This window comes from Cyrtonyx montezumae, unplaced genomic scaffold (assembly GCF_038088225.1).
Source record: "Cyrtonyx montezumae isolate F1298 unplaced genomic scaffold, pur_monq_1.0 scaffold_26, whole genome shotgun sequence".
Lineage (NCBI taxonomy): Eukaryota > Metazoa > Chordata > Aves > Galliformes > Odontophoridae > Cyrtonyx > Cyrtonyx montezumae.
Window position 1 is genome coordinate 1584486 of NW_027072003.1, and position 26714 is coordinate 1611199.

Below are 26714 nucleotides of genomic sequence, written 5' to 3' on the forward strand. Positions count from 1 at the left end.
ACCCTGCAGCACTTCTTTGCTCCTGGGTCCTTCCAGCTGTTTGACTTGATCTACCGTGAGGAGACCTTGTTCAATGTCATCAAGAGCGTGACGCGCAATGGGCGCTCCATCCTGCTGACTGCCCTCCTGGCACTCATCCTCGTCTACCTCTTCTCCATCGTGGGCTTCCTGTTCCTGAAGGATGACTTCATCCTGGAGGTGGACCGGCTGCCGGACAGCAAAGCCCGAGGTGAGCCAAGCCATGCCCGCTGTCCGTGGTGCTTGGGATGGAGAGGGACCAGCGGAGCGTTGGTCCTTATCTGAGGCTGCATCGCTGGGTGCAGTCCCGAGTGTGTGGTCCTGCTCTCCTGGGAGGGCTGGTTCTGGGGGCAGAGAAGCGTTTTCCTGCACTGACATAGAGACCTCATGCTGCAGAAAACAAGGCCTGGGGACTAGGAGGGACTGCAGAGGAGGAGGTGGGCAGATAGGAATGAAGTCTGTGGCACTGCAGAAGTCGTACTGAAATTCAAGCAAAAGATGGATGGCGCTGATGAAGCTGTTGCTCTGACTGTTAAAAAAACAAGCAGCCTTTGTGTTGACCGTACCACAGGGTTTTGGGTTAGGCTTTTACTCCTCTCCTTTGATTTTGAAGTCTTTTTGGTGCGCTTTTACAATCACAGAGAGAAGTTAGCATAGAAGAAATATGCTCAGATTATTCTCATAAATTACAATTTCTAATATACTGGGACTGCAATAGAGTAATATGGAGATTAGAGTCTAAAAATCTAGATGTTTTAAAGAGAGAATACTCCTGCAAAAGCAGCTGGTTGGTGGTTGCATCCAAGGCTCTGATAACTTCAAAGGGTGAGAATATAGTTTCTAGGCATCTTTACCTGAAAAACTAGCAGCTGTCTCTGAACAAGGTTGAGAAATCGGTGTGATAATTACCCTGCCCATGGCAGGGGATTGGAGCTAGATAATCTTTAAGGTCTCTTCCAACTCAAGCCAGTCTACAATTCAAAACCTAGAAAAGACAAGGAAAACGTGGATCAAGATTTATTTTTCCAAGTTGTGTGAAAGCTGCAATGAGATGCAGTTGAAGAACACTTGTGACAGGAGCAAAGAGCTGATGCTCTGACAAGGCTGTGGGCTCTTTTACTTGCAGATGACCCCTTGGGGATGCAAAGGAACATGGAGACCTTCATGGAGTCCTGCAGTGGTGACAAAATTAGCTGCTCCACTGTGCCCACTGCCTTGCAAGGTAAGTGAACTCATCAGAAAGGTCAATGCTGTTAGCAGCAGGGTAGCCTTACAGCCTTGTTTGTCAGTGAGCTCAAAAAAACCCTACAAAGGACTGAAAGATGGAATAAAATAGCCCTCTTTTGGGCACATATTAAGCAAAAAGCCTGCAAATTCTGCACTCCCTAACATAAAAACATTGAAATATTGATTTAATTTGGTCATTAAGAAAGTGGGTGCTGCGGGGATGTACAGCCAAACACCTTCACTGTGAAGAGGAAGATGGAGGAGATGCTTGGGAGCTCCCACCTGGGGCACTGCATCACGTCCCCGGAGCTCTGGACAATTTGTGATGGGCTGGTTCTTCTGCCCTGTGTGTGCTCTACCTTTGTGCCTTAATTCTTCCCTCTGGTATTGTAGAAGCAGACACTGACCAGTGGGAACGAGCTTGTGACACACTGCTCATGTGCATTGTCACTGTCCTGAACCACGGCCTGAGGAATGGAGGGGGTGTAGGTGACATTCTGCGCAAGCCATCGAAGGATGTGAGTGGAGTCCCTTCCTTCTGCCACATCCTGCTGCACTACAGAGCTGCCCTTCCTCCCTGGAAGTCGTTTCCAGCTCTTTCCCACACTGCCATCCTTCAGTGCTTTCCCCATCACACCCCCATGACTGCTCCTCACCTTGTACCCTCAGCCTGTGGTCCTTGCAGCAAGGCAGCACGGATGGAGGAGAGGTTTGCAAGACACATTTTTTCCCTTTTGTCCACCACAGGAGTCCTTGTTTCCTGCTCGGGTTGTCTATGACCTCCTCTTTTTCTTCATTGTCATTATCATTGTCCTGAACCTCATCTTTGGGGTCATTATTGACACCTTTGCTGATCTGAGGAGTGAGAAGCAGAAGAAAGAAGAAATACTGAAGACCACTTGTTTCATATGTGGTGAGTGCTAGGTCTTCGGCTCGCTCTGTGCACAGGAATTGGCCCCACATTGTTCCTCTCCTTAAGGTCAACCTGTGACTCAAGTGAAGTTTCAGCTGGTTTTTAGTTTTCATTTGGTTCACAGCACAACTTAAATCTTTTCACCAGTGGGTCACTGCAGTGTGAGGAGGCCTAAACAAGGACACAAACTGAGAGGAGAAATTACCCCTATTCCTACTGGCCTTTCTGTTAATGAGGTGTTAAACTGAATGCTGCATTGTGGTGTTCTTGTCGCCATGCATCACTCCTGGGACCAGCATTTATCAAGTGGAAAAAAAAAGCATATTACTAAGGAAATAGAATAGAGGAAAATGTTCCAGAATGCTTTCGGTCATAGGAAGGCATCCAAAAAACCAACCCAACCATAAATATAGCTGTTTTTTTTTTTCTCGTAAGATCCAGTGGGTGCATTTTGTTCTTTTAGATTATATAGGCAGGAAGCATAGCTAGTAGGACTTTAAATAGAAGCCTCCTGAATACACAACTGGGTTATTTTCCCTCTGCTTTGGATTCTTGTTGTGTGCTAAATGCCAACTAATTATTAAAAGCACTTCTTGAAAGTCACACCTGGGACAGGAGGCAATTATCTGTACTTCCTTTTGCATTTGTTTGCTTGCTTGCTTCTTACCTTGGCCTCCCCTCCTTTTCTCCTCTCTCCACCTTCTCCGTACTTGACTGCCTTTCCCAGGACTCGAACGGGACAAGTTTGACAACAAGACAGTGTCCTTTGAGGAGCATATTAAATACGAGCACAACATGTGGAACTACTTGTACTTCATAGTGCTGGTGAGAGTGAAGAACAAGACGGACTACACAGGTCCTGAGAGCTATGTGGCGCAGATGATAAAGGTACGTGTCCTTTCCAAGCAGCTCGATTGCACCCTGCCCACCCCAGAGGAATGTTTGAGAACAGTGGGCTTGCCAAAAAAAAACACAAGTTTTGAGAAGGAATTTCTGGAAGATATTTGAGAAAGTTGTTCCGTAGCTCTTTCTTAGCTGGCTAATTCCACTTTGCAGTCTCAGCCAACAACGTGCTGTCTGTTTGATGTTCTGTGCTGTGGATGGAAGGGTTGTACTGGGTGCTACAGGCTGTGACTGCAAGGTGATTTCAAGGCAAAAAGGGAAGGCAAGGAAATTTAGGAAAAAAAAACACCTTCTGAACCTGGGCCCGGATTGGGGGGAAAAAAAGGTTAAATGAGTACGTGGTGGGAAATTTGCAAAGATGCAGACAAGACAGGCCTTTAAGAATTTCTTTAGTCCCTGAGCTTCCAGGGAAATCCCACCAGGTCCCTCGTCTCCTTCTCAACCTCTCCTGTTCTCCATGGTCACCTTCCCAGAACAAGAACCTGGACTGGTTCCCCCGGATGCGTGCCATGTCACTGGTCAGCAATGAAGGGGAAGGGGAGCAGAACGAGATCCGTAATCTACAAGACAAGCTCAACTCAACGATGAAGCTGGTGTCCCATCTCACCTCCCAGCTGAATGAGCTGAAGGAACAGGTACTAACCGTTAGAAAAAGCAGGAATGCTTGAGTAACACCTCATTGTGTTCAAAAACCCTCTGCCCTTACCAAAATAGACACCCATTCAAGAACAGGAGGCAGAACCAGCCCATTCCTATATAACCGTGGATGCAAATCAAAGGGCTCTGTTAGCTCTTTTGCAGGGAGTTAAGAACACTTGGGTCATGTGCTTTTTGATACCTCCTCATCAGCTAGAGTCCAGCTCATGGGGTATTTTGGCAGATGCTTAAAGCAGCCCAGTCAGTCACACACCTGAGAAGCACACTAATGAACAGAATAACAGCCTGGTTTCCTACCTCACTTGTGTCCTTGTTTGAACTCTAGATGACAGAGCAGAGGAAGCGCAGACAAAGGATGGGGTTTGTGGATGTCCAGAATACCATGAACCACTAAGGCACAGAAAAAGGATCAGCTTCACCCACTGAAGGACCAAATATGCCTATCAGATGATGAGGCTGCTTATCCCTGGGTCCCATGCGTGGACATCACTGTCAGAGAAAGCAGGACCACGTGAAGGGCCTTCCAAGTCAACCTTTTCCTTAGATTGCCAGTGAGCAATTCAGGAACCAATGACTGGCGAGGATTCCTCACAATTCCTGGACCCACATGTTACTCCAATGCCCTTAGAGGAAGATAAATTATACAAGACTTTATTCCTCATTGCAATAACTCTTTATTTTGCAAATGTGGGGGGTTGTATCTTTATCTCCATGTGCTGCATCTGGGTGGCCTCCACCTCAGGTGTGGTGTAACTAGCTGTAGGGCTGCAGTATTTAACTTATTCCAGGAGCATCACTAGTAAATGTGGAACTTTGCAAACCAGCCATGGTATTTGCTGTACCTGCTCCGTGCTGCTTCCTGTCCATTTAAAGAATTCTGTTCATCACTTCGATGCAGTAAAAGAGGAGCTGAAGTCGAGGAGATGGATTTGATCATTTAACTCACCAAATGAGGATGAGTGTCTAAGCTAGCACTGTGTGAACTGGTCTTTTGCCTTCAGTGGACGAAGATTATCTGGGCAGTAGTAGTAGGAAACTTCAGGTTTACAGGAGTTCACTGTGAAGGGGTGTCCTGTGGTTTAGTTTCATCTCTGATGTAACGTTTTACTTTTTTGTTGTTGTTGTTACTTAAGAACTAAAGTGTAAATTGCCTTAACTAAATTAAATACAAAGTGAAGTTATAATAAAAACTTTAACATGGTAAAGAAACCTCCCTTCCTCTACACCCTTGGACGTAAGGGGCTGTTATAAATAGAAATACAGAGCAATTCAAATACATGAGCCAAGCCAGGGCTATATTACCACAGGTACTCCACAGCCCAATGCCAAGAACGTTACCATGAAGAGCTACCTGGGACACCAGCCTTGCATTCCGAAACTTTAGCTCAAAGCCTCCTCAAAGTTTCAAATTCTTTCACTGCTTGCCAGGAAAACAGAGCTGGAACACACAGAAAGGAGCAGCTGTTGGAGCTGCTTGGAGCCAAGCAGAGTGCTGGCATAGCTGTGTTCTAGACACTCATCATTCTCCAGCCAAGCAGTGCTGTAGCCATCCCAGCTACAATCCTACGCCTCTGCCTCCCAAGAATAGAGGCTGATGCAAGCATTAAAGATTAAAAAAAAAAGCAATAAAAATAGGCCACAGCCACACCACTAATCACACTTGAAATTAGTTTATGGCCCTACATAGCAACACATGATGAAGACCTATCTTCCTCCCTCAGATATGCAGTAACCGACACAGAACCTTCTCCTCCCGCTGGGGGCAATCTGCAGTTAGCTGAACCAGCAGCACAGCAGGCACTGCAGACAAGGTATGCAGCTGAGAGCTCATCTCCTCTTACACTGCTCTGCTGTCACCGTGCTGAACAGTCACCTCAGTCCTTTCCTGTGCCTTCCCAGACTACTCAAAAGAAAAATAAATGTGATCATTAGAAGTTCCCTCTCCCTCAGTTTCACTGTTAACAGTGTAAACACGGATGAGCACCACCACGTTTCCCTGTCACCACTACTGCTTTCTTCACGAGCAAATTTAAGGCTAACATGGTTGTACCCACTTGCTGTGCACTTCCTGATGGTGTGTTTCTTACAATACAACTGATCTGGTCTAACAGCACGAAGCTCTTTTCTTTTACACTCTTACATTGATCCAATATGCCTTCATTACAGATGTGTTAAGCTACGTCCTACATTTCCAAAAAGAAAAGAGCAGACATTACAAGTGAAGGGTTTAAAGTGTGAGTGAACAAAAGAAAAACCACGCTGTTGCTAAGAGGAATGAATGGTTTTTATTCATCATGGCAACACAGAGCTTTAGGAATATATACAGAGGAGAATCTGGGAGTCAGCCTATCACTTCAAGTCCTCTTCAGATTTCTTGGCGTAAAACCTTTCTCGCCATTTTTTCCATGTCCCTTTTTTCATGTCTTCCATCTGTTTCAGAATGTCTGCAAAAGGAGAAGGGAGAGAGAGATGGGGAAAGAGGAAGAAAAGCAGAAAAAAGCAAAGGGCTGAAAGCCCTCTTGTAAGAACTTTGCCTTACAAATATTCTCTTTTCTTTTACATTTGTCTTAATGAATTTCTATTTCAGGGCCTGAGGCAAGTTTTGTTTCCCCTTCCAATCAATTGTGCAGGGAGTCCCTTATCTCCAGCAACTAATATTCAGCTGCCACGCACTGCAGTCAAAGTTAGAAACTGGAGCAGAACAAAACTGCACTGGCTTCCTACACCGTGCTTACTAAATGATGTGGCTGAGGGTATTTCTGCATTGTGGTACCCTGTTTTCTCTCACAAGATAAGGAGTACTGAGGGGAATTTGAACATGATGAAATGGAAGCCAAGAATTTTTTGAGCCATGTGGCAAACGTGCACTGCTTTCACACAGCTCCTGCAATTCTACTTCCAAGAGCCCTCACAAACCCTCTGCTGTTCCTGCCCACTGCAAAAAACACAATTGACTTTTTGTCCCCACATATTACTGAGACTCTCCACAATTATGCCTGAACTTACACCTTTTTAACCATCGTAATATACCTGCACAGCAGTCCCAATCAGTCCCTTAGTCACAAGTGCTTAGTAGAAGTGATGAAGTGAGCACCACAGAGAATGGAATGTAATTTATCTCCTGCATTGATTAACTCCCAAATCACAGTATTAGTACCTGTTGCTAGGATCATCTTGCAATCTTGCACTGTCACTCCAGTGAAGCTTGTGTCTTTCAGGCGTGGATACTTCATAAACAAGCAAGTAGGTGAGAGAAGGAGAGACAGAACAAGGTGTTACTTGCAGTGCACTAGGAGAGGCAGAATGCCACCAAATAATAGAGCCCTACTCATTTTCAGTCAAGGACTAAGAGCTCTGTTCATCCATAGCAAAAACTATCATCAGCACTGTTCAGACACAACATGAAGGCTGGCAGCAGCACCACGGAGACCAAAGGCACCAGGTGGTGCAGCATCCACCTGACTTCTCCTTTGCCTGCTGAACCCCAGAAGCCCTGCTGTGAAGAGGCAGTGTACTGCACTAAGTGAGGAGTGGCCCACTGAAGGGCTGGCAGTGGCTAATAACAAACCTTACCTTGTTTTTGTAGTAGTTGTTGTGGATTCTGACTAAGCTCTCATACATTTGGTCACAGGTCTCAGGATCAGCAATCTGGGAAGCAACAGAAATATCACACAAGTCTTATTTTAAAACCTGCATAGCAAAACATTTCATTTTAGCTGAAAGTCTGTGAGAAGGACAGTAAAAGAGTAGCTCAGTGAGCTCTCAGTGCAGTGCAGGATGCTGGTGGCCCCTATTATGCTGCTCCTGAATGCAGAGCGTTTCCTTTCTCCTCCACTTCTAGGCAGCTTGGCCTACAAGAATAATGAGGCACGTAAGTTCTAGAAGGGACCTTGAGTTCTGCTCATAAAGATCCGACAGCTCAGCTGTGAACACGCGGTGAATGTGAACATAGCTGGATGGTTTTCTCCTCGTGCCCATTGGCCAGTGCTGTGAAATCTGAGATTTCTCTGCTCAAAGGCAGGTTTTGTCACCTGCTTCATTCTAAAGGATCAAACAGGATAAGGTACCAGGATGGAAGGTAGAAAATCCCGGTGCAGGCTAAAAATAGTTTATAATTGATTAGGGAAAAGCAGCATGAAAAGCACTGAGCAGCTTGCGAAGGGTAAATGGATTTCTATTTTGGTGCAGTAAGTTGGAAAGATTTTGCTAATACCTAAAACTCTCCTCTGACAGGTGCCTCTGCCTCACAGAGCTGTCTGTTCAGCACTGTGAATGGCACGTCAGCTTGTTTTTCTAATTTATAGTGGGGACCAACTTGACCAGAACTCTGCACTGCTGCCCAATGACATCCAACGTCAACGATGAAAATGGACACATGAATAAGAATAGTATCAACCATAACAAGGCAGGATGAAATGACACAGCTCGTCTGCCCTTGGGATGCTGGCATGGGTTCAGCACAAGGCGGGTAATGCCTCCCCTGTACCAACTTGGAAACCAGGAGAAGGCTCTCCTGGTACAGCACGCCATGGCTACTGCAGGGCTGGGGATAAGGGACAGGCAGGTTGTCAAGCACCATCAAACTGCAGTTGATCTGCAGCTTCATGTATTTTTGGCCACATTTCAAGTGACCCTGCTGATGTTTTAGTAATGACAGCAGAAACAGCTATTAAATAGTACTGCCTGGAAAAAAGATCAGCAAGTCTTCCTCCACGCGAATAAAACAGACATTTGGCTGACAGAGTATCCTTTAAAGCTCAAGCTCTTCTCTCATACATTTCTCCTGCTGTCTGCCAGTACATTTCCTTTCTCTGTATTAAGTCTTTATACATACAAATTGACATCAGTGCTGCAGGCATCAGTTCAGATTTTCAACATTGGAGGCAGCCTGGGGATCTCGTGACCAATTGGTGCAGCACATTCAGCTGTCCTGAGTGCATGAAAAAGCAATAAGTGCCTTCTGCAGTGTCTGCTGCAGATTATCCTGGTGACCAGTATGGAATTAGGAGCCTGTAATGGCACACTGTAGTAGAAAGAGCACATCTGGAACAACTTTTATACTAGGAAAGGGCACATCAGATACATGAGGGCAAGGTTCTGTTTAACTAACTTCATTTCCTTTTATGACAAGGTCAACCATCAAGTTGATCAAGGACAGCCAACTGATGCTGTCTTTTCAGATTTTGATAAAGCTTTTAATACTGTTTCTCACAGTATCCTTCTGGACAAAATGTCCAGCATAAGCTAAACAAAACAAAAACAAAAACAACGTGCAGTGGGGGAGCAAGTGGCTGGTGGGTGAGGCCTGAAGGCATAGATCAGGCTGGCAGCCACTTACTAGCACTTCCCCAGGGCTCAGTTTTTGGACTAGCTCTCTTCAGTGCCTTCATAAACGATTTGCATGTGGGACTAGAAGGTATTTTGAGTAAGTTTGCAGATGATACTGAATTGGGAGGAGCTGATGACACAGCTGAGGGTGGGGACAACTTGCAGAGAGATCCAGACAAATTAGAGAGCTGGGCAATCACCAAATGAGTGAAGTCCACTGAGAGCAACTGCCCGATTTTGCACCTGGGAAGAGGCAACCATGGCTGTACGTACAGACTGGGGTATGAGATGCTGGAGAGCAGCCCTGCTGAAAGAGATGTGGGAGTCTGAGTTGAAGCAGGTTGAAAATGAGCCAGCTGTGTGCCTAGGAGGCCAGGAAGGCCTCCCTGCACCCCAGGGTGCACCGAGCACAGCACTGGGACTGCCACAACCTACAATGCATTGGTATGGCCTCACCCTGAGTGCTGTGGGCAGTCTTGTGCTCCACAGAAAAGGACATAAAACTACTAGAGAGTGTTCAAAGGAGGTCCACAAAGATGGTGAAGGGTCTGAAGGGAAAGACAGGAGCAGCTGAGGACCCCTGGTTTGTCCAGCCCAGAGCACAGGAGCTGAGGGGAGGCCTCACAGCCCTGCAGATCCCCACAGGGAGCAGACAGGCAGCACTGAGCACTGCTCACTGACCACAGAACCCAAGGGGATGGCATGGAGCTGTGACGGGGGGATCAGGGGGTGTTAGGGGAAGGTTTTTCACCAGAGTGGGCATGAAAGAGGCTCCCCAGGGCAGCGGTCACAGCTCTGAGCCTGCCAGAGCTCAGGTAGCATCTGGACAATGCGCTCTGCTCTGATTTTTGTCTGGATCTGGACTCGACATTAGGAGGTCAGGCTGAGAGGGCTGAGGCTGTTCAGCTTGGAGGAGAGACAGCTTTGGGGGAGACATGACAGCAGCCTTTCAGAATCTAAGGCAGAGCTGTAAGAAAGAAAGGGACAAACTCTTCATCAGGTAGTGGTGAAGAGACATGGGGAAATGGTTTTGAACTGAAAGAGGGGAAGATTTAGGTTGGAAAAACATAGAAACACTAGGTTGGAAAGGACCTACAAGATCATCTAGCCCAACCATCCTCCTATCACCATCCCACCATGCTACTAAATCATATCCCTTAGCATCTCATCTAGATGCTTCGTGAACAGCTCTAGGGACAGTGACTCCACCACTCCCCTAGGCAGGCCATGAAGGCTGGCACAGGTTGCACATTCACTGCCAGACTGCACCCAGCAACGAGCAACCTGACAGCTCGGCGTGAGGGAGCGGGACGAGGCGACCTCCAAAGCCTCCTTCCAACACCAACGACTCCAGGCCGGTCCCTTCCAACTCGGGATACCCCACGGCTCTGCAGTTTCTCCAAGGCCATAAAGGGCCGCGGTCCAAATCCACATTTACATCCTCCCATTCATTTCAGTACCACAGCCCAACCCCCACCGCGAGGAACGCCGCAGTGCGCATGCGCAGTCCCGCCCTTCTGCTCTTCCCCTCCACCCCCTGACTGAGGCCGCCGCCGCCCTCCCAGGCCCTCCCCCCGCTCCCACCTGCGTGTTCTCCCCTTCGCGGAAGGCCTGCGCTACGCGCTGCCGGATGAAGACGCCTAGATCGCGCTGCCGCTTCGTCTCCTCCACCGGCCACTCCTCGCACAGCCTCAGGAACCGCCGGTACCGGGTGGCCGCCATTGGGGGTCACGTGACCGGGGGGGGGGGGGGTGGAGGCGGGCGGGACGGAGCCGCGCATGCGCAGTGCCGCCCGAGAGCAGCGCCGCGTGGGTGCGTGGGCACCGTACAGCGGTCGTGCGCGGTGCCCGTCGAGTCGTGGGATGTTTGGGTTGGGGGGATCTTTCCAGGCAGGGACACCGCCCTATATAGCCCAGGCTGCTCACAGCCCCGCCCAGCCTGGCCCTGTGCTTAGGGACATCAAGTGTCTCTCCACCTCATAGTAAATAATTCCTCCTTGTTTTTAATGCCGCTTCCACGTGGAGCACGCGAGGTTGTGCTCGCGGGGTTTGGAGTGGTTATATACTGCGCTGGTGTATGAGGGGTGGAAAAAGGGAGCGGGTGATGCTATGCGAGCAGCCAGGGTGCCTCTGCTTCTCCAGGAGAAACGAGCCGGGGAGCATGCAGCCCTGAAACGAGCTGCTAGCGCGGCTGGGGGTTGCACACAGCTTAGCAGCCTTGTGTAGAGCCTCCATCCTCCGCGCTTCAGACCCTGTGTGCTGCTAAGCAGAGACTCAGCAGCAGCATAAGGGCTGAGGTGGGTCTGCAATCAGTGCAGAGCCGAGCCCGTGGCTGGGTGACACGGTCCTTTTGCTGCTGAAGCACTGTTTGTGGCTTTTTTAATAGTCAGCAGAGCTTGCGGGCAAGAAATATGCAATACTATGAACAATATTCAGTAAATAATGAGGTATTCCCAGATGCACTTCAGGCCAAGTAAAATATGCAGCTGGGCCAGATGACTTAAATTTTCCAGCTATAAATTGCAGCAATTCTCCAGCTGTATGCAGTAAAATACAAGTGAAGGGCTCTCCCTTCAGATCTGGTATTTAAACTTGTGGAAATAACGGCTCTTTTGGAAACATAGAGGCCTTAAAGAAAAGACAGCATAATTTGAGGGTGCTCTGGAAGAGGAAAAGAGAAGGACAACAGGTGAGAGTTGCTTAGACAACTTTATTTGTATCCCCTCACCCCAGTAACTGGGTTCTGTACCCCTATTCCTTGTGTAAGGAGTTCCCTTTCAAGTTTCCCACACCATGCAGGAAGGAATTATGTTTGTTCCATAATAAAGTCTGTCAACAAAAGCTGTAAACATTGTGTCAGGGTTTTTCTTGCTACCGTTTCCTCCAAACGCACACATAATATTTGTATCAAAGGATTTTTAGGTTTAATATCCAGTCCTTGACATTTTTTTTTCTCTTTATTTTTCAAGCATAAATGCCTTGATGTGAATGTCTTTTTTGACTAGCATCTGACAGCATCACGGTACTTCAGCCCCTGAGGAGCTTCTTGCTTAGAAAGTTCTGGAAACGTGCTGTTATGTCCCACAGGGGTATTAAACCTTTGCAAGGTCCACTTTTTGGTCTGAGATCTGCCTGCTTTTACACCTCGAGCAGTGCAGCATCTGGCATGTCTGAGTTTTAACAAAGCACCGTGCACCTGCGCTGTACGGAGACATCCTTGCAAGAACAGCACTGGGCAGGTGGAGCGTGAATGTCAGGGTGTGCATTTTTCTTCCACTTCTGTCTTTGTGTTCAGCCTATAGCACTGAGCATGAGTTGAAAGTAATGCTGCAATCTGTTAAGACCTGCCAGCTCATTTTAATAGTCTCACTTAAATGCACAATATCTTCTCAGCTCGCTTGGCTTTGTGAGCGTGGTGGAGGTGAACAGGTCCTATTTTATCATTAAGACTCTTTCAAGTAATGCTTTCTTTTGGCTTACAAATAAATCAAGGACAGCAGTAAAACAAGAAAGGAAAATAAATCTTCTGATTGATTGCAGACAGAACAGATTCTTTCAGCTCTTTGCTTTTTACGGTCGAGTTCAGTAATGGCACGTAGCAGTTTTTGCACTTTCCTAGCAAGCTGTCTGTGCTCTCATTCCAAACCATGCACGTGACATTCTGCAGCTGAGAGGGTCCTGTACAACGGACCCGACGCGGTACTTCTCGGGGATGTGGGTCACTAGGAAGCCCAGGCTGTCCCCCAGAGTTTGTCATTTTCCTTCCGAAATGTTCTGAAGGATTTTGATGAGGTTCTCTAAGCCGAAAATGTAGCCGTGGTCTGGCCCGTCGTAAGTGGTGTGATTGCATTTGGAGCCTTTAAAGGTGGTGTGGGCAAAGTCTATCATGCGGACGTCGACTCTGGAGTGTGATGTGGTGCAGTTTGTTTTTTGGAAGTGCCCCTGAAGGTGATTATCCAAAGGTGCCGTGTTCTCCTTGTGCTCCAGTCCGTCATAAATGATGAGAAGTGAGCTGGAGTAGAACCTGTAAGAGCTTTGCTTCTTAATGACAGAGAGCAGAGCTTTCAGCTTCAGGATGATGGGCTCCAGGATGTCTGTTCTGAGGTGGTTACCATTGCACAGGAACTGGTGCAGGGTTTGCCTGAATCCCTCGGGCGAGAGTTTCCTTCCGTAATATTTATCCTTGCAGAGGAAATGGCCAGCATCTGCCTGGTAGACCTTGAGGGGAGAGAGCAACAATGCAGATTCAGAGGGTGCCTCACTGTTCAGTTTTTGTTTTTTTTCACATTTCACCCTAATTAACCATTTTGGACCCAGGCTGAGAAACGGGACTCTGCAGTGGAGCAGTGCTGGCAGTGTACTGCAGGCTCCTTCCTTGCTGAATCCCATCCCACCTCCTGTCTTTTCTGGAGATTTAAGCTATTCAATTTAAGCCACTGGTGCAGGCTCTTTTTGCATTCCTATAAATTACCCCTCTGTGAAACCTGTAGAGCTGTAAGTCATTGCCATGTCATTACTGATTTATAGTGTTTTCCCTCTGGCTATGTTAGGAGTCTGCAGTAGTGCAGGAATGCCCCAGCTGTGTTCCACCTCTCAGTACAAGCAGCAATAATGCTGTTTTCTTAAACAGAGACACAAGAAGATGTAGACAGAAATCTGTATGTATGTAAGGCACTGGCAATCCTAAGTAAGAACTGGAAGAGTGAATTTAGAATTAGTTCACACACCAGTTGTATTTTAAAGAATAATCTGCTCACAGAAGGATGGCAGTGACCAGAAAGGCACACAGCATTCAACGCTGCTTACATTGTTGTGTGTGTTCTTTATAATCATCATTGTCATAATTATCCTTCAGGCACAGCAGAACATTTTGAAACCCGTTTGAAAACCGTGAATGAAAGAAATGTGTGGTTTCGTTTTCTGGGAGGAAGGGCAGCGGTTTTAATCAAGAGAAGCCATAATATTTAGCATGAAAGGAAACCCTTCCTTCTTGCAGCTGTTGGACGAGGCAGCACAGCAAAGGCATGTGTGGGGCAAGGGATGTGTGCTGGTTTCCTTTTGTGCAGCAGCCACAAGCTGAGCAGAAGCTGTGTGCCATGTATGGGCAGATCCTCAGCTGGGGTGAGCTGGTTTCATCTTGTAGGGTGAATACCCTGAATGAATAGTACCCACACAATATAACAAAGATGGACAGTATATTTTTGGACAGATTATCCCAATGCTATAAAGACACCTGATAAATTAGAAAGGGCTTGCCTGGAACCCCACAGGGGAGTCAGTGGTGGTGTCAGCCCTTAAATGGGGTCTGGGAGAGGTGGAGTCAGGCTCCAGCCCTTCTGGTCACACAGGTGCATTGCCTTCACCTGTGCTCCCATGACTGACTCAGTGCTCACCTCAGGTGATCCATCAGTGGTTCAGGCCATGATTCAACAGTTCCCATACACATGTACTCCTATGGGCAGCCACTGCTTGTATCAGCAGTTCCCATCTCCAGAATTCAGAGTATGGGTAAAGGGCCTTCCCTGTGTCATATCCTATGCTGACCCTGAAGCGTCCTGTTTGAGGATGGGATTCACAATCACAGAATCGTAGCATTGCTCAGGTAGGGAAAGACCTTCAAGATCATTGAGTCCAACCACAACCACACCATACTGCCCTAACCCCAACAACCCACTGCTGCATCCAGCCACACGGGTAGCTCTCACAGTCTGCATTTGTGGGGAGAAACGAATGAAATGACTCCAATTTACACCAACAAAGGGGACGAGTCCCTTCAGATCTGCAGCGTGGTTTCTAGCTGTGTTGGGCACACGTCCAGAGGAGCAGGGCTGCCCCTACCTGCATCCCACAGATGCGGACGCCCAGCGACGCGGAGGTGCTTTGTTCACACTTCTTGATGTGTCGGGCTTTCTTCTCCTCCGAGGCATCGTCTCCGTGCTGCCGGGTTCCCATCTTTAAGTCCAGGATGCAGGGGTAGTTGTACTTCGAAACCACGTTTTCAAGCAATAGAAACTCTGAACATGAGTTAAGGGAAACCCAATACTTTTAAATTCTAATTGAAAGAGGTCTTAAATCAGAGCAACTGCTGACGCTCTCCATAATAGCTCACAACTGTAATGAGACTTTCTGAGCCAATTTTACCAACATGTCATTGCTATAGGCCCCTTGCTGCCGATTTCACTTAATTTACTGTAGTACAGTTCTACCAATTAAAGCAGCAACAGCTCCATTCTCTAGTGACACTGTAGCCCTGGGCTGTCGATCCAGCACCTTTCCTCAGCGCTGCACTTACACCAGTGGGTGTGGGGGAAGTTGTTAAACTATTACTCACATGACTGGTGGGTAATGAAGTGTAATAGGAAAATAAGAGGCGAGGCAGCTGCTAATTCCCATATAGTTGTGTTTTTTAGATGGATGCCAAGGGGATCTTTGACTTAAGCTTGAATGCCCTCTTATGGGAAATGTGTTTTTTTTTCTTTTTCCATCTTATTCAGACAGTGGGAGAAGATAACACTGTGGCTATATTCTTTATTTGCTAGGCAGAGGAGAGGTGCGTGCTGCTGCAATAAACCATACCTCGATTATGAGCTGTTATGTGTAGCCACGGCAATGCTGGAGGAGAGGGGAGAAAGGATACGGTGGAGTTTGTTCTCGTTATACTTGGAGGACATGCGGTTCAGGTGCTGTCTGTGACAGTGCAGTCCCCAGGGGTTGTAGCTGTTTTTTTCTGTCTGGTTTCTGTTTGCATCTTCCAAAAGTGACTCTGTGCAGTACTGAAGGTCTGTCCTCAGTCGCATCTTGCCCGGGCAGCTAGACAAAACACACAAAAGAACGTGCTTGGTTCATAAGCTCCAGAAGAGAATATTCCCTCTCCCCTCTCCTCCCTTTTGTAGAACTTCAAACTTGATAAGGTAAATTTTCTGGGGCTCTCAAAGGAAACTTATTCATCATGTCCAACCTGTGGAGATCTTTTGTTACTCCGTAAAAGTAATTTTCAGAAAGGCAGCTATTGCTGGATGCCAATATTTTCTTTCATTATAATTTCAAAGTGTACTTGGCTCCTATGAAAAGCACCATTCATAGCATCAATGACCAGGGATCTCTATCTACTGAGCAAGCACAACACAGGCAATTGTCCAACAATGGGAATACTTCCCAGTTTAGAGGGACTGGCTTTGGGGAGGGAAGGGAGGGAGCGAGGAGGGTATTTGCTCTCCTTGTCGGGTCATTTGTTGGTCTGAGTGCTCACACTGAGGGCTGTGCTCTCATGGTATCAGTATTGCACCCTTCAGTCATAGCTGGCCTAAGCCTTTTCTGAACCAATCTGAGATGAAGGCTATCTGGTGGAGAGTCTCTGCAGGGCCTGGGGTTGGGCTGTGCTTGCAAGCACTGTGATGCCCATCAGAGCCAGCCATCCCCGGGGCCAGGGACAGGATGGAATCTCCCTCAATGTGCAGCTGCTGCACAGCTGCAGCTCTGGCTGGTTAGCAGCAGCGTGCTGACTGTGCTCAGCAGCTCATCTCATGGGGCCTCCTCTCATTTTGGAGCTTGCTGCGCTCGGAGAGAGCAGTTTTAAAGCAGAGTTTGAGGCATACATTTGAACAACAGCATCTCGGCTGTAGCTAAGTCTTTTCTGCTCCTCCCACAGGGAGGAGGCGAGCCGTGGGGCAGCGTGCTGGATGCACCTCTTGCTCTCCAAGGTTGGACTTCGCTTTAAACCAGGTGTGCCACCAACCTCCCCATGCTCACACTGTGCCGGGACTGGGATGGTTCCAGGCAAGGACTGGGAGAACATCTGCAGGGAGCATCCTGCCCCCGGCACACCCTCACCTGTCCTTGAAGGTCTTGGTGAGCTGCGTGTGGCACCGCTTGAAGAGCTCAGTGCTGCTGCTGCTGCTGGCAGCCCGCTTGTACTTGTGCCATATGTCAGTGCTGGCATTGTCCAGGCGGCCGCAGCCCTCCGGCTGCAGGCTGGGGCTGGCCAGCAGGGTCAGGTTGCCGAGGCTGTCCTTCTTGAGGTGCACAAAAACGACTCCTGCGGGAGAGGAGGCAAAGCAAACCAGATCCGGGTTAACCCCTGTGCTACTGTGGGTGCTAAGAGTCTTCCTGGGCTCAGCTGCTGCCTTGTATTTTAGTGGCCAGGCTGATTTGAGAGCCTGGAAAATGGCCACAGGTTTTCCTAATGTCCCCTTCTCTCCTTCTGCGAAACCTGCCTGCTCTGAACACTGTGTTCCTTCCTTCTCCATTCCTTCGGGCTCCGTAGTGCAGCAGCTGACCCAGCACGGACCCCCTGCCTTGGACCAAGAGCTCCTGCCTTATTTATGACAAGGGGTTTAGGTTGCACTTTTGAGCACAGAGCAAGGTTGGAAATGCTTCACATCAGTAGAAGGCAAAGGGAGAGTTGAGGAACAGGAATTTTACAAAGACAACCAGCTTGCTGACTGCTTCATGTAATGGCAGAGCCCCCAGGAACAAGAGCAGAGGCGTGCATGTGGGCTGGCAAAGCTGCAAGTGTAGGTGATGCCCATATCTTGTCATGGATTTGTCCTTCTCCCAGCACCACAGACCAGTGCCCCAGTGGCAGGATGACGACAGGGACTGGGCCGCACGTGGAGGAACGTGACTGAGAGTGGTGATTTTTAATTTCCACCCTCAGTGCTTGAAAACACCGTTGTATATTTTAGCAATGCAACTTTCCCTGACTCTAATGAGGATCACAAGGCACAAATGCCACTCAGCCCATCACATGCTCAGCCCGTCTCAGCCCATCCCTGGCATCAGGAGCGCTGCCTCCGCGTGTCAAATGACAGAGCAGGAATGGCTGTGCCTCACATAGCGGACGGCTCTGACCTTTCTGGTAAGGCTGATAACAGCAGTCCTTAGCTCGGGGCAGTGCTGCTCCTGCAGCCTCTGTCAGGGCTGTCTGAGCCTCTCAAGGCAGTGCAGGCATTTTTAAAGCATCGCCCTTTCGCTCTCCAAAGGGATGCCAGCCACATGAATCATCCTGCCCTGCTGCTTTCAGGTCTGGCTGCGGCAAGGCAGATCCAAACAGGATGGTCAAGGCTGCTGGGCCAGCAGAGCTCAGCGCTGGAAGGAGGCTGCACATGGAGCTGGGTCACAACACATGGAGCTGGGTCAGGTCCAGCTGTCTCCAGGGTATCCTCATGTGGTCCGTTAGTCATTGTGGGGAGATGTGTCTCCACAGCTTACAAACAAGGCAGTTTTCTTTGCCCAAGCCAATTTGCCCAAGCAAATAAACACACAAGCTGCCTTCTCTCTATTTGAAGCGAGATTACAGTAAGTAAACACAGATGTGAGGATTTGCAGGGCCCTGGCTGCTGGGTTCTGCTCACTGAGAGAAGATCCACTTCCATGAGGTTTGAGGCGCCTGATCCTTCCCTGGCCCCACACTTCACAGCCCTGCAGCTCTGCTGCCCTCTGCCCCACAGCTCAGGTGCAGCCCATGGCCATTCCTTTCCCTCCCACTGTGAAAATCAGCATCAGTCCAACTGGCATGCCACAGGGGCTGGGTTCAGAACTATTCGCCTTGAGCTGAAATGAGGGAGGAATGCACACAGGCTGCTCTGCCCATGAGCTATAGGGCTGGAAAGCATAATTAGGGGGTAAGTAATATTTTCATCTCTCAGTCCTTTGCTCCCAGTTATCACGAGTTCAGAAGCTGTGCTCCTGACTCCCAGCATCACCCACATGAGCTCTAGCAGCATCCCACTTGTAGAAATCCTTGTAACAGATTCCCAAAAGCAAGCAGAAGTCCCGCCAGCTTTGATGCTTGCTTTGGGTTGTCACAGGAGGTGGACGTGAAGAAAAGTCAGTGTATTTTTCACCCAAACCGAGCAAAGTGGAGTCCTCAATTCCAAAGGCAGCACTCTGCACTACAGCAGTGTGTAACCTTAAAATCTGCCCCAGTTCCATACCTGCAAGTCAACGGGGCTGTGCTCATTTAGATAGTGCTGACAGTCTGGCCCTGAAAGCATTATATATAGCACAAAGCTGAGTTCTTAATATCTTACATTAACGTGAAAATTAATGGGGATATTTTCAAAGGCAAGGGAACACGATCACCTCACCTTCTTCCACCTGAAAACTGCCTTTCTAAACCCACATCTCTGCCTCAAAATGACTTTTGTTGTCCGATGTAATTCCCTATGGGGTGAGCAGTTTTGCATATGAACACTCAGCACATGGGAGCAAAGACGTCCATAGGTCCTTGTCTTGGCTCACAGTGTCACCACAGATGTCACCCACAGTGCCATCCCATTGGGTTGGAAGGAGTCAAGTGCATGCTTTTCAAGTCCCCATCTGGGTGTTAGGTGTGAGTGGTGACATTTGATGGACATCGTGCGTCACATCAGCATCACAATGACCCCTGAGCAATCCCCCAGCCTAAGAATAGAGGTGAGGAGTGTGGGTGCCTGTGGGTGGGGGTTGGGGACCTCGGGGTACTCATCACCCCCATGGGAAAACGTTGGCCCTTGACAAATGTTCCACCTCTGTAATTTGCCCGGTGTTCAGGGCTGGGACAGCTGGGAGCAGGGAACAAAATGAGTCTCCCCAATGCCAAATTGGAGGAGAATTGCTATTTAATTATCCCTCGTCACAAAACGCACTGGGACTCTCAATAGAAAAGACAGAGAGGACAAAAAGGTATTAATAACCCCTGAACAGATAAGCTGGGAGTGCTTAATATCTTTATTAGAGAGATGGAGCAGGGCTCAGCTCTCCAATGCTGAACCCCAGCCCCTGCTAAAGGAAATTGCTCGGACGAAGTCATGCTTTCTTTCTTAAGCATCTTTTTAATATTGCCCCATAAATCTACAGAGGCCTCTGACTTTGTGGGGAAGGGAGAGATTGGATGGGAGACCTCAGCTGACACTCGGAGCTCCTTTCTGTACCACCGAAGGACCAAGAGATATTTTAAGTGTTTATGTGACAGCTGAGCTTCTTGCCTCTCACCAAACCCAGGGTCAGGAGCAGCAAAAGGGAGAGAGGAAGGAAGGGAGGGCATCTTAAAAGCAAAAGGAATGGGAGAAGTGCTCTAGGAGCCTCACACAGCAAGCACTGCATTTCTACAGCTAAACCTGAGACATCTGGGTTTGAGTTTCGCCTCTGGTTTTGCAGGATCAGTGCCTACAGGAGCACTGCAAGCAGCTCTGGGCTCGGGTGGAGCAGCCATCAAAGAGATGCTCCGTCCCCCCCCCCCGTGCTATTTTTGCCTTGGTGTGTCATGCTGGCCCTGAGGAGTGTCTCTGTCCCAGCTCACGCTGGTGCCAGCCCTGCCCCTTCCCTTTCTCTCCCCAGTTCTGATGCAACACTTTACCTCTTCTAACACCAAAGGGAATGGGGCAAAGGCAGCCCTGAGCCCTGCTCCTGGTGCCAGCCCTTTCTTCTCACACTATTTCAGTGCAGCACCGCAGCTCCCAGAGCAATTGTGTGGTCCCAAGTGCACGGGCAGCTGCTGTGCTGGAACCTGCAGCATTGCCTTAGTGAAAGGTCAGAGCAGCACCGAGCGGGAGCAGGCTTCCTCATTGGGGTTAATGAAATGCTAACAGCGTGGAAAAAGAGGTCTATTTGGAGGCTAGCACTCACAAAGGAATGAAAGGTATCCTGCACAGGCAGCCTGCTTCCACTCGCCTTGCAGGGTGCACCCATTGCAGAAGTAGGCAGCACTTCTGCCTGGCCACAGCCCTTGTAGTCAGCACAGCAGCACGGGGCAGTTTGCATTAGCCATGCTCTGTGTCATGCTTTGCTGCAGCCTTCCCACCCCCATGGCATCAACCAGCAAGGTCCCCAGAGCAAGCCCAGGTGGAGGAGCCGGCCTGGCAGACCTGCTCCTGTGCACCCAGCCAACAACCTCACAGAGCACAACCTGCTCTGCACAACGCATGGGGCTCCCAGCTCAGCCCCAGCCCAACCCAGCCGTCCCCACCGTACCTTTGTACTGAGGGGTGAACTGCCTCATGGCCAGGGGCAGCGACTCATAGAAGCTCAGCTCCTGCGAGACCAGGGGTTTGCAGACCGTGTGCTCATCATACTTCATCATGCTCATGTGGCCGCCCACCTGGTGCACGAAGGGCTCCAGGAGCACTGCCCTCCTGCCCTCGCTCTGCCCCACCATGCTGCTTGGTGACGGCTCTGGGTCAGCAGCGTGGGGACGTCGTGGCGTGGGTCATGCCGTGCTGCAGTCTCACCCCGTGCAGCTCCTCGGCGTGGTGTCTGCAAGCAGAGGATATGGGACAGCATGAAGGAGGGGTGGGGGGACGTTCCCCTGAGCAGAGCCACTGCCTGCAGTGGGCTGGGAGCAGCCTGGCCTCGTGCACATCCCCGTGCTGGCGGGGAGCCCTGCTGTGGCATGTCCCCAAAAGCCCCTATTTAGACCCGTTGGGGGCAAAGGAAACAGAAGGGGATGACTGAGAAGAGCTATCAAATTAACACGGCAGCCTTGTGAAACCAGCTGGATCAGGGCGTTCCTTGGGCCAGCAACGTTGGGGTATTAATATGCTGTATTAATAACACCCCTGCTGTGAAACAGCCTCAGTTTGCCTGATGAGATAGTGCTAATGATGGTCTTAGCCTTTCCCCGAGCCAGAACATTCCCTGGGAATGAGGTTTCTTAATAAAGCCTCCACAAAACCCCTGTCCTTGCACAGCTCCCCACCTCCCAGTGCTGCCGGGGGGGTCAGCAACATTTTCCACATCTTTGAGAGCAGTGTCAGGAGGGGAAGTTCCCAACCAATTATCACTGCGGCGCCAGGAGCACTTCCTGCATAAACGTAGTGCAAGGATGCATCACGGCAGCACCCACAGCTCCCACCCGAGCACACGGATTTGGGTCCCAGTGCCACCCCCAAGGAGGAATCCACCAGTGGCTGTGGCAGGAGCGAGGAGCTGACGTAAGGGGTGAGCAGTGAGGTGGAAAGGCACAGGCACAGAGCAGCAGCACCCCAGCTCTGCAGGCACCCAGCAAACCCTCTCCTCTCTTTACTCTTTGCAAGGGGCTGGGGATGCTCTTGCTCCTGTAGCCATTGAGGCAGACAGAAAGATGGCAGAGCTAATGTTTGTGCAGGTTTCCTACCATCCATGCAGTAAATAAGACATTCCAGACCCCAAAATGGGGAAAAAGAAAAAAAAAAAAGGACCATGCATTATCCTTCTTTTGAAGGCAGCTCTGCATTCTTGCAGCCCTCCCAAGGCAGAGAGCAGAGCTCTGCTGACACAGGCGGCTTTTACTCCTCCATCCCGGGGAGCCTGGCATCCTATTAGTGCTAGAAGGAACCCAGTGCAGTAACTATGACACCCCCGGGAGGTTCATTTCCCTGCACCAAAGCTCACAGGGCTGTCCAGGAGCACCACCACCTTCCATAGCCAATTTCTGTACCAAGCACAGCAAAGGTTCTGCACACAGAGGAGCTGGATGCAGTGGATTGGTGGCACAGGGGGAGAAGGAACGCTCCTCCTCGCACAGCTCGCTCCTTCAGCATCCCCCAGGTGGCTTTTCCTCTCTCTATTCTTTCATCACCGCACACCTCAGAGAGGAATCTCTGCTCTACAATTACCAGCACCAGTTGAGGGAACAAAGCTGGCCCACTCGGGTGAATGCTTTGCAGCCCAGGAAGAAAGCAGCTCTTCAAAGCCTTTCTAGAAGTTAATAAAAGCATTTAGCGTTGCATTCAGTTGGAGCAGCTTTTAAAGAGGATTTCTCCCTTCAAAGACCAAGGTTTGCTGTTTTGTTTTGGTTTTCTTTTTCCACTCCCTCCCTTGGAAAAGGAGAAAAGCGGAAAGCGAAGCAGCTCGCAGCACGCAGACCCCAGCTCCTCTGAAATGGGACACCAGGAATAGCTCACGTCTGGCAGCTCGAGTGATCACAAACACTGACAGATACCCACAGCACTAAAAATAAACCGAATCACACATAAACCTGTGTCCCCGACAATAAAACCCGAAACCCTGCGTAATTTTGTCCACTGGTGAAAGCAATACGGCAGCACAGGCGCTGAGGGTGGAGATGGGGCTGAATATTTGGGGGCTGCACTGCTCACCGGGCAGAGCTCCTGGGGATGCAGCCCACCGTGCTCTGCTCTGGGGCCAAACATGGGAAGGGGCCGTGCAAAGTGCTCTGTGTACTGTGTAGTCTTAATGCAGCCCGATGGCACCGAGCGGATGGCATTCACAAAGCACCCACCCCATCCCACCCCACTGACGTGGGGACAAAGCACAGCCCGGCCCAGGGAGCAGCTCTGCCCGAGGGTCCCATTGGCACAAAGACTTTGGTATGTTAAAAAAATAAAGGAAAATTGCCATAAAAAGAAGTGCCCGTCAGCACAGCTCCGGCTCAGTGCCGGCACCCCGAGGAACCTCGGGCTCTGTGCTTTGCTGGGTTGGGCTGTGGGTTTTTTACTTCATATTATTCTATTTTATTTTTTGCTTTAATTAAAAGGCAGTGAACGTGGCTGTTAATTTGAGGAGATGTGTGTGCTCGTAGCTCTCCATCTGACCTGGATTCCCGTCCAGATCCCTCACCCAGGGCCAGCCCAGCCCGCAGGAGCACTGTGCAGAGCCCAGTTACCCCATTTCTGTCCACTTTCTGTCTTTAAGCCTCCGAGCACCTCGAAGCATTGTCCACAAGGAACGTCTGAGTGCTCCCAAACAGAGCTCACAGCAATGGGCCCCTCAACCACAGCACAAAGTCAGCACTGTGCCGACAGCGAAGCGTTCGGCTCTTGGCATGGAACCCCGGCTCTAAGCACCCCGTAAATCCTGATGTGCAGAAAACCCTGAGCTCTTTTATCTTGTATTTCCTTCCTTGAAAGAAAATGACGTTCATAAACTTTATGGCCAGTCCCTGTGTCCCTCATGAATAAGATGCAAAGATACAGTTTGCCGCACCGAAGGATTTATTTGGCGGCTCTGCCAAGTGCAGGGTCGTGGGAGGGAGGGATGGGAGCAGCATTATCCCGCATGGAACAGCTGCAAAATCACCCTCTGCCATGCTGGGACCTGGCCACGGGGATGTACAGTGCCCCTTGGTCCCCATAGACGTCACTCCCCCATTTCCACGCAGCTCTGGGACAACACACTGAGCCACTCCTGAAAATAATCAGCTTTTCCACCACCATCAGTTGTTTCCAGGAGGAGGCCTGCGCCCATCGGTTGCTCGGGCACAAATCAGAGCAGCACAAAAACACAAGAATTCCATCCCAGCTCCGGGTTCTGACCTGCCTGTGCCCCCCTGACTGTCCAGCCATTAATCCCGGGAGCTGTGCACAGAGACCCTCTGCTTCCCACACTCCTTTGCCCCATAACACTGCCAGGCCCTCTCCAGCACAGCCCCATCCATCCTCAGCCTCACAAACCTCTCTGCCCTCCTGCCAATGCATTTCCCAGCAGTGCCACAAACCTTCTGGGGAGCTCAAAGCCAACCCTACCCCTAACACAATGCCACACAGCCCCAAACCCTAACTCAACCCTCTACTTAACCCAATGCGACACAAACCCAAACCCAAAGCTCGCTTTTCACACACCTTGGCTTGCTGCCGTCCCCATCCCTTCCCACAAGCTGTGGCCGTGCTTGGAGCACTTCTAACACCCCTGCTGGTATCTCCAAGTGCTCAACCACCCCCTGTCCCCATCCCTCACCTGCTGGCCCGGCCGCAGGCTCTGGGATCCCGCTGCTGCTCAGTGTCGCTCGAGGATGGGAAATGAAGGAGCTGGGGGAGCTCGCAGACATTTGGGCCATCAGCTGACACTGCAACATTTCTGGCAGCACTCCGGTATGTCCAGCTGACAGCCGAGGTTGGGAGGGGGAGAAAACAGCCCCCGGTGTGAAAGGAAAACAAAGCTGTGGGGTGAGGTTAGGGCTGAGGGAGCCACATGTGGGGCTTTTCGAAGTGTGGCCACACTGTCTCCCATGTGCAACAGCTGCAGCTTTATTCTGGTGCATGCAAAGAATCGATTGTGGCATCCTGGAGCCCACTGTGCAGCTGGGATGGGGCTCGGTACAAACCAACCCTCCAGCAGCTTGCCATGGGAAATGGGTTGGGATGATGCAGGGAATTGTGGGGCAAGGGAACCATGAGTGCGGTGGGGAGGCAGCGGAAAGAGCTGGGATGCTGGGAATCAAATGAGCTAATGGGGCTGAGAAAAGAAGTGGTATTTTTGGGAAGGGGTGAGCCATGCAGCACCCAATGCAGTGCAGCAGCTGAGGGAATCAGGGCACCGTGCCCAGCCCTGCCAGCATCAGGTGGGAAGCCGACACCGGGAACTGAGTGGAAAAGTCCCAGAGCATTTCCTGCCAGCGCTGCGGGGACAGCGCGTGCCCCAACCGTGCACCTGCCAGGACACAAACAGCCCTGCTGGATCCTCCTTGTGCCCCAACCGTGCACCTGCCAGGACACAAACAGCCCTGCAGGATCCTCCATGTGTGCCGCAGCCAAACCAGCACATCCCGACATGACCTGCTGCTATTTGGGGGTACCTGCAACCTGGGCACCCTGCACTCCTCCCTGCTCCGTCACCCATCAGTCCCAGTGGTAATTCGAGGGCAGCAAAAGATCACTGCTCTCAATGGGGACGGCGCTGGGAAGAAGCACTGCTGCCAAGACACTGATCAGTGGCTGTGGTAATTCCCACTAATTGGAGGGGAGCAAACAGGACTGAGCTCCCACTTTGTCCTGGGAGCCCCGCACGGCGCTGGCACGCTCTGCAGAGCCCGCCCTGCTGGATGCCATATGTATTTTTAATGCCCGTGTTAATTGTGGTGATCTCGTTTTGATGTCAGGAGCACTGCAGTGAGTGCTGTGCTCAAACCGGCGCAGCTCGAGGCCGCTGTGTCCCACGACGTGCCCCCACCGCAGCTGCTGAGCGCCCGCAGAGCACAGAGGCAATTACTCAGCCCCTTGTAAAATGCAGAGTGCTCTAAGGGGAGAGAAAGTCCGCCTCATATTAAAACTATGCTAATTAGGAACTAATTACGGGCACACAAGGATATTATTACCCTTGGCTAGCTTGAAAGCTGCAGCCTCCATCAGATGGAGATGTGATCCCAAGACCGGATGCCCCCAGCTCAGACTGAGATGCCACCTCAGCTGAACCTCATGCATTTCAAGCTCAAGGGAGGAGTGGGTTCCTTGGTAACCTCTGCACTGTAGGACCTCATCCCAATGTCACCTGGCCACCCACCACCTGTGTTGCTTCACCTTGGAGCTGTTTTGAAGCAGCAATGTAAACAGCCTGATCCCAACCTTAAAGGAGTGCTGTGAAGCGATGCAGGGCAGGTGCTCTTCTCCACGGGAGGAGGAGCTCACAGAGCCTGGGGGTCCTCCTGCCCACAGGAGTCGGGGGTCCCAGGAGACGCAGAGCCCACCCCCACCCGGAGGCATCCGGCCCAAGCAGAAGGGCCATTCTTGAAAAGTTGAACAAAAAGCAGGGTGGAAATCCCAGTGCGTGCCCTGGGAGAGATTGCCTCAGCTGGGGGCAGTGCTGGGGGAGGCACCCAGGGGCAGGGCTCCCTGCCCGCGCTTCGGCTCCTCCGGTTCACGCTGATCTTTCCAGGAGAACTGGCACGGCTCCCCGACTCCGCATCCCATAAATACAGCCCAGCATCAGCTGTCATGTCAGCAGGAGACAAAACATTTAACGTGAAAGGCTTTAAA

At 50.2% G+C, this 26714-nt stretch overlaps 3 protein-coding genes across 5 annotated transcripts in view; 1 reads left to right on the forward strand and 2 right to left on the reverse strand.

Moving 5' to 3' along the window:
• Positions 1 to 5187, forward strand: part of ITPR3 (inositol 1,4,5-trisphosphate receptor type 3) — a 38198-nt gene extending 33011 nt beyond the window's left edge. Inside the window, exons 51-57 of one of the 2 annotated variants that reach the window (XM_065740343.1) lie at positions 37 to 229; positions 1145 to 1240; positions 1639 to 1763; positions 1993 to 2158; positions 2886 to 3046; positions 3535 to 3696; positions 4044 to 5187. In XM_065740343.1, coding sequence (XP_065596415.1) covers positions 37 to 229; positions 1145 to 1240; positions 1639 to 1763; positions 1993 to 2158; positions 2886 to 3046; positions 3535 to 3696; positions 4044 to 4112 — 972 coding nt within the window. In that variant the 3' untranslated portion in view covers positions 4113 to 5187. The remainder of the gene's footprint in view (positions 1 to 36; positions 230 to 1144; positions 1241 to 1638; positions 1764 to 1992; positions 2159 to 2885; positions 3047 to 3534; positions 3697 to 4043) is intronic. The other variant, XM_065740344.1, reaches the window with a different exon arrangement.
• Positions 5188 to 5980: 793 nt separating this feature from the next.
• LOC136051042 (ubiquinol-cytochrome c reductase complex assembly factor 2) lies at positions 5981 to 10777 on the reverse strand. The gene is made up of 4 exons (XM_065740261.1): positions 10631 to 10777; positions 7292 to 7366; positions 6876 to 6945; positions 5981 to 6162 (listed from the first exon to the last, which is right to left on the reverse strand). The coding sequence occupies exons 1-4, from the start codon at positions 10766 to 10768 to the stop codon at positions 6068 to 6070; spliced, it is 378 nt and encodes a 125-aa protein (XP_065596333.1). The 5' UTR covers positions 10769 to 10777; the 3' UTR covers positions 5981 to 6067.
• A 1421-nt stretch (positions 10778 to 12198) lies between these two features.
• Positions 12199 to 24817, reverse strand: IP6K3 (inositol hexakisphosphate kinase 3). 2 transcript variants are annotated; one of them, XM_065740263.1, is made up of 5 exons: positions 24700 to 24817; positions 16876 to 17080; positions 15683 to 15855; positions 14884 to 15059; positions 12199 to 13263 (listed from the first exon to the last, which is right to left on the reverse strand). In XM_065740263.1, the coding sequence occupies exons 1-5, from the start codon at positions 24815 to 24817 to the stop codon at positions 12799 to 12801; spliced, it is 1137 nt and encodes a 378-aa protein (XP_065596335.1). In that variant the 3' UTR covers positions 12199 to 12798. The 2 variants fall into 2 exon arrangements, with proteins under 2 accessions (XP_065596335.1, XP_065596334.1); XM_065740262.1 differs by lacking the exon at positions 24700 to 24817 and adding an exon at positions 20998 to 21277.
• Between the last annotated feature and the right edge of the window lie 1897 nt (positions 24818 to 26714).

Bases quoted from the DNA above. Each gene is read 5' to 3' on its own strand.
- LOC136051042 (XM_065740261.1), bottom strand. From the start codon at position 10,768: ATGGCGGCCACCCGGTACCGGCGGTTCCTGAGGCTGTGCGAGGAGTGG. The intron at 7,367-10,630 runs GTGGGAGCGGGG...GTTGCTTCCCAG, and splicing joins GCGAAGGGGAGAACACGCAG to ATTGCTGATCCTGAGACCTG. The intron at 6,163-6,875 runs GTACTAATACTG...CTCCTTTTGCAG, and splicing joins CAAGATGATCCTAGCAACAG to ACATTCTGAAACAGATGGAA.
- IP6K3 (XM_065740262.1), bottom strand. From the start codon at position 21,181: ATGGTGGGGCAGAGCGAGGGCAGGAGGGCAGTGCTCCTGGAGCCCTTC. The intron at 17,081-20,997 runs GTACGGTGGGGA...CCTCTCCCGCAG, and splicing joins GTTCACCCCTCAGTACAAAG to GAGTCGTTTTTGTGCACCTC. The intron at 15,060-15,682 runs GTATCCTTTCTC...ACTCATGTTCAG, and splicing joins TAACGAGAACAAACTCCACC to AGTTTCTATTGCTTGAAAAC.